This window comes from Charadrius vociferus, unplaced genomic scaffold, assembly GCF_000708025.1.
Source record: "Charadrius vociferus isolate BGI_N301 unplaced genomic scaffold, ASM70802v2 scaffold800, whole genome shotgun sequence".
Lineage (NCBI taxonomy): Eukaryota > Metazoa > Chordata > Aves > Charadriiformes > Charadriidae > Charadrius > Charadrius vociferus.
In genome coordinates, this window is record NW_009646525.1 from 515,797 (window position 1) to 522,634 (window position 6,838).

Consider the following 6,838-nt stretch of genomic DNA (forward strand, 5'->3'; position numbering starts at 1 on the left):
AATAGATTGGGAACACGAACATGAGAATTCTTCTCGATGTCATTGTTCTGTATTGCACTGTAAGGCCCTTCTTTGAGGAGGGTAAAAGGAAACTGTAGAAAACTGAAGGGAATCAGCATTCGGGTATTTCAGTTCAGGAGTAAACATGTTTCCTTTATAGCCTAAGTGTATTTGCAAGTACCTCTTGGGTGGTTCCCTTGTTTGGATAATTGCCCAACCAGTGTTAATTTTACGTTGTTGGGTGTATGCTTAGTGAAATTGAAAGCACATGGGATGCCGCTGGAGACAAATAGCAACTTTTTCTCTGACATGATATGAGATTTATTCAGACTACCTTTTTGGTTGGGGAGGACGTGGGATTTGGTTTCTGTGTATATGATACTTTTTATGATGTATGAACAAGTTCATTGGAATGTGGATTTGAGTACGCTGTATCCTACTTGTAACTTAAGCTTGGAAAGAGAAGACTGCACGGTTTGTCTTTCATTATTGACCTGTGAAGCATACTTTGAGATGTCAAACGTTTTCTTTGTTTCTTCCTGTTTGGAAACTCTGAAGTTGAAATATATCTTTGCTCTAGTGCTATCAAGCATTGAGTGCTTGCTTCATTTAAAAACACTTATGGGAAAAAAGCTTGAATTGGGCGGGGCGGAGGGGGCAGCTGGCGGAAAATGGTCTTAATGTGCGCATCCCAGATGTATCTTGTACTCTGCATAGTGTATGCCTTTACTAAAAATAACTGGAAGTGTGATAGAACTTAAGACATTTATGTCAAAGTTCTTATAAAAGACCTCTTCTTTCCCACCTCGCTACTGTATATAGAAATAACAGCTATCTGTTACCAACAATGGTAATACAGTTTCTTTTATCAAAAAAATCTTCCAGACTTTCTTGGCAAAGAGCTGAAGTAATGCTGTTTACAATAAATGTGGTCTCAAAAAAAACCCAAAGCGCAAAAATGCTTATTATAAGATGAAGGATTGTGCAGCGTGACTTTTCAGAAGTGTGGAACAACACAATCTTGAGCTGTGTGTGGGAAGAATGACAAATGTGCAGTTGTTGAGTCCTGCTGTTTTCTGAAATGCAAATATAACAGGCTTACTTCCAAATCTCCTTCCCTGCTTAAATAATGGCCATGGGTGCTGTCTTGACCATACCTGTGCTGCTGTACCTACCTTTCAAGAAATGCCACGTTTGTACTACAGTAAAGGTAATGTAAGCATTTATTAGATGTTAGACTACAAAAATTGCTGCAAGCACATGAAAATGGTAAGTTCAAGAGCGGTACTTGCGGCACTGCAAATGGACAGCCTTGCTACAATGAAATCCTAATCTGAATCATATCAAGTTAACAAATCTCTATTACTGTTTTTTGCAATAAAAGGTGGTACCATGCATATTAATGCAAACATCTGTCCCTGTGGTCTGATCCTTGGAGGTACATGATACTGTAGGTTTATTTTCATAGGCAGTACATTCTTTTCAATTTATAGGAAGTTAAAGATCCCCCTGAAAAAAAGTGGTTTGGACCAATAGTTAGTTGAAATCAGCTCAATTCTGGAACTGTTTCCTTGGTGCTAATTTACAAAAAGCATATAAACCCAGAGGGGTGGATGTTTTAAGGCTTCTCTACCCCATGTTGAGAGTTGCTTTATGGAGGCAATCAACATAAGTAAACTGCTGAGAGGCAGTGTTAGAAACTTCCCATATTGCCTTCTAAACTTCAGTGCTAGTTTAAGTCTTAAGAACTTCCCCTGAATTAATATGCCCTGTATGAACACTGCAGAGTTGCCTATATGTAGCAAGGCATGAAATGTTGCCTCAAACTATTGTAGATATTTATCTCCTTTATCACAGCTTTGAGGAAGGGGAAAACCACAGCTGCTCACATTCCTGTTTTGAATTACCTATTGAAAAGGAAATCAGCCACTGACTTTCACAAGCAAGTAATTCATACAAACTGTAATTAGATAGGGGAAATATTTAATCATGTTTAAGTCACTAACACTTTTAAAAATAATCATCTTTAAATATATCAGCTTTGTCACTAAGAAGAAAGAGGTGTTTTTCTAGATTCTCTTGATTTGTACGAGATCTCTTTGATCTGTATGAAATCCTGAGTGTACAAGAGCTACTTTGACACTCTCCCAGCCAGCAGCAAAGAATTGCGCCAGGAAGAATACTCAGCACTTTTACAGACCGTACTGCATCTTTGCAATTGAAAATAATTAGCAACCCAACTGGAATATAGTTTATTCTATTTCTTGATTAATACTTAAACTTTCTCTTTAAATCCTTCCCATAACAGCACTGTTTAGTCTCAGTGCTAAAGGGAGGAGGAGTAGGATTTCTGCTAGACATGACCACACACTTTCTGGTTTCAGAGGAGCTCAGTTGTCTGTAGCAATTCTTACCAGAAGGAGCTACCTACTATGCATTTAGGAGAAATGCATTTACACCTAGATTTCCCCATCTGTAACTATTCATATTTCAGATTAGAGTGCTGCCATTGCACTTCAGTCAACATTTATGTTTCTGGTAGTTAAAATCTTGGTGGTAACCTTGACACCTGGCCTGTGATGGTGATGTACAGAGGAACTGAAAGCACATCAATCACTCACTGTATGACAACTACTTGGGGGAAGGAGGAGGAGGAAGGGAAGAATAGTGGAGTGTACCCTGTGGTAATCAGTTCTAGCATCTAGAAAAACCCCTCACAGGTAGAGGACAGTAGTTTGGTCTTACCAAGTCTGCCAGAAACATAGAGAACCCAGTTGAGTCAAACCTTTCCATATAGGGATGATGCAAAGCACCTCCCAGCAAGTCAGACACCCTCTGAGGATGGCAGCCTTTATTAGCAAAATTACAAGAACGTAACAACTTTCTCTACTGTAGGAGTTCAAGCATCCTCCCTTTTACAGTATCTCTAGGCCTGGGTTCTACCCTGCAAAACATTCACTTCACAGTTACTCATTAACCTGACGTCTAATTGTATGTAATTAATTACTTTAAATCTTCTAACAGGATGAGATAACTTCTGTGTTCAGTCCAGTTATTATTTCAATTTCAGATTAATCCAGGACAAAGCATTAGTCAGTATGTCAAAACTAGTTTAAGAAGGGGGGGGGCAGAAAAACAATACAAAAACTCACCTATTTTGCGTTTTTAATCAGTACAATAGAATCCTCAGAGAGGAAAATACAATTTAGTAAAACTTCACGCTTCATTTTAAAAACTCAATTTTATTTCTTTCAGTGGGCAGTTAAAAGTAAACCTTCCCTCCAAAGTCCGTACTTCCTCCCAGTTGGATCAATAAAAGGTAGTCTGTGGCTAGTAACTGCATTGAATTTGAGCGTGTGAATAAGAAACCACGTTGCATGCTATCAGGCACCTCAGCTCTCTCACTTCAAATTATCAGTTCTTAAAACCATCAAACTTGTAGGAAAATGACTTGGTAACTGTAGTTCTCATTTTGGGTTAGCATTAACAATTCAACCTCACATTCTTTCCTCACTAAAAGATAAGGTACCACTAAGGCTTTCTAAACTAAATTAAATTTTTTTTATGGCAAGTTACTAGACTTGACCATTAACAAGGATCAAGAGTTTCAATTAAGAGAAGCATTAGCACTGGTCTTCACCAGAACTTTACATCTATACAACTTAGACACTACAGATAAAAGATCTTATCTCAAAAACTAAATTAATTTCTTATTTTAAACCCTGGAACTTTACAGTGAAGAGTTTGGAATCCTTGCTTGATGATTGCGTGTCAAACTTCCAGTTGTTGCTTTTTAGCACACAACAGCTTTCAGAAGATAATTATGAGCTGGTACACAGGGCAGAACCACCTTTATTACAAAAACTCCTTCAACAAAGCTTACACCTTAAAAACTTTTCACAGGGTGTAGAAGCAGTAATTTTACTACTACAGCCCATTAAACTGAATAATCCAAGGATTCTCAGATTAAAGTGACACCCTTGAGATAAGCAAGTACTACCATCCCAACTCTCTGAGTGCAGGAGCTGTGGAACTGTCATCCACAGACACACATCTAGAAATATTGATCTCCCCAGTGCTGTAACTGCTGAGCTGCATACTTTATTGCTCAAAATAGAAGTGATATGCACCAATTCTTTCCTCACTGACGTCCATTTTCCTTCACATCAGTTTCTTGTCATATGCCTTAGGGTGGAAACAGAAGCATTAGATCTTCTCTACACTCTCTATCCCCAAATTTAAGAACAAATCAGAATATACTGTCCAAACAGAACTAACTTCTAACTCTCATAAAAAAAAAAAAAAAAAGATCTTTCCAACACAGGTACAAGAACACTAAAAGAAGTCAACATTAATTTAAATTTAATACAAAAAACCCCAATTATCATTTACAAATGTTAAAATTTACTTCGTCTATCCCGGCTAGTTCATATTCTGGAGTTTCATTTTGGAAGCGTTCAAAGGCTTGAATGAAAAATTAAGCATCCTTATTTTGTTAAGTATATCTTCCAGCAGAAAGCCACCTGTTCACCAGTTTGTTCTGAAAGTATTTTTACAGGACTGCTAGTCAGGTGGCACACACAACCAGGTTAGCAAGATCTGGCTGTACAGTATTTTATACAGATACCATTAAAGTGCATCAAAGAATGCCGTCCAGTGCAAGTTCAAACTCTCTTCCTGAAATCGCTATTTAGCAAGCGAGGCGAGGCTCCCCACACGCTATGCAATTAAAGGATCGTCATCGTCATATTGTAACTGAAGTCGGGAAAATGGCCGTGGGGGAGCTACTCTATTCTTTGAGATTATTATAATGCAGGTGAAAGTAGTCAGTATCATAAAAGCCCCAATAACTATCCCAATAGCTCCTGGAAGATTTATGCACCACTGGTCAACGAGCAAGCACTTGGTGTTACTGAAAGTGCCATTGTGTGGCTGTGGTGTCAGTCCCAGGATGTGGCACATCATGGGGTAAATATCAACGTTGTTCATTGTGCTCTGCTTGTAACCCCGATGAAAAGCAGGCCCGCGAGCAGCCAGGAACGGATGCATGCTTGGGAGAGCATTGTCATAGCCATGGTCACCTACTGGAGAAATGCAAAGTTAGGAGTTAACATCACAGTTTCTGTTCGCATATGGAGTATTCCCCTCCCTCTCTCTCCCCTGTGCCCAAAAGGCATATATTTTAACCAAAGGATAATGCAGAAGCAGTTGTTAAGCCGGAGTTCCTTTCCTCTTCCCTGATGCCCAGAAGTCTTTTCCCATACTGGTCTTCAGCCACGGTTCCCCACCCCCGTCTATTATCTCTTTTTCCTTTCAGTCATCAACATTTCCAGTTTTCCCCTTCCCACTCATGCCACAGTTGGAAAGGACGTTGCTACTCCACAATGAGTCAGCAGCTGGAATGCAAATTTGTACTTCTCGGATTTTGGAGAGAGAGCTTCCCCTAGCAAAGCAGACACTTTGATTACTTCTTCAAAGTCAAGCACTTTCCCCTTGATAGCCTTCAGTTCAAGCATACTAAGTACCCTCAAATCATGCTTATCGGCTTAGGTATTTCAGGTGGAGGGATACCCAAACAGTCAAAACCAAAACACAGTCAAAGGATCAGGATGCCTGTGACAGGCATAAAACAAAACACTCGTGGCTACCAGGTCACCAGTACTTGGAGATTTCGTAGGTTTTTAACAAATACCCCGATTTTTGGTGGAATATAAACAGCTAAAAAGCAGCCGTGGTCAAATTTCCTAATAACATGCCTGAAAAATGTGCCCAAGATGCCAAAAATTTCTCATAGCACACGCAGCACAGTATTGCAGTGACTACATTTAAGTTTTGAGTTCATTTCTTAGTAACAGTTTAACGAGTCTCCCTGATAGCTGTCTCCTTGGCTGCTTCACTGAAGTTTTTGATATGAAATGTCAAGATTCCTATTGATAAGGTCACACTCACCACTGCAGTATACTTCGAATATTCCTTTTTTTGATGTTTTCCACCACTATGTTTGTTGCCACAAAGATACTACTGTACCACATCTCAATTGCTTATTTTAGTGCAGTCCTGTGTTTCTTGATTACATTTTTTTTTTCCTTCTACTACTTGCTTGTTCTGAACTGAGCTGTTCCAAGTCCCCCCTCCAATGAAGTTTCCTATCTTTCACCTCAGAAGTAGGAGGGCTGGTGGGTGCTAACATTGCTAGATATAGTGCAGGTATTGACACCCATGGCTGGTGTCACTGCCACAATTTTGAGTTTTGCCCCTGATGAGCAAGACTGGCAAACTGGTAACAACAGACAAGGAGAAGGCCGAGGTACTCAACAACTTTTTTTGCCTCAGTTTTCACTGGCAGCCCCTCTTCCTCCACACCTCTCAAGTGGATGGACCGCAAGACAGGGACTGGGGGAGCAAAGTCCCTCCCACTGTAAGAGATCAGGTTCGTGACCATCTGAGGAACCTGAACATACAGAAGTCTATGGGAGCTGATAAGATGCATCCCAGAGTCCTGAGGCAATTGGCAGATGTAGTTGCCAAGCCGTTCTCCATGCTATTTGAAGTCATGGCAGTCAGGTGAAGTCCCCATGGACCGGAAAAAGAGAAACATTGCACCCATAAGGGTAGAAAGGAAGACCTTGGGAACTACCAACCTGTCAACCTCACCTCTGTGCCCAGGAAGATCATGGAACAGATCCTCCTAGAAGCTATGCTAAGGCACATGGAGGACAGGAAGGTGATTCAAGACAGTGAGCATGGCTTCACCAAGGGCAAGTCCTGACTGACCAACCTAGTGGCCTTCTATGATGGAGTGACTGCAGCAGTGGACAAAGGCAGAACGAAGGACGTT

General features: G+C 40.3%; 1 protein-coding gene across 1 annotated transcript in view; it reads right to left on the bottom strand.

Annotated features, from left to right (window-relative positions):
* Positions 1 to 4,719: 4,719 nt before the first annotated feature.
* Positions 4,720 to 6,838, bottom strand: part of ENPP4 (ectonucleotide pyrophosphatase/phosphodiesterase 4 (putative)) — a 6,683-nt gene continuing 4,564 nt past the window's right edge. The window contains exon 3 of the mRNA XM_009885535.1: positions 4,720 to 5,084. Within this exon, the coding sequence (XP_009883837.1) occupies positions 4,720 to 5,084 (365 nt within the window). The remainder of the gene's footprint in view (positions 5,085 to 6,838) is intronic.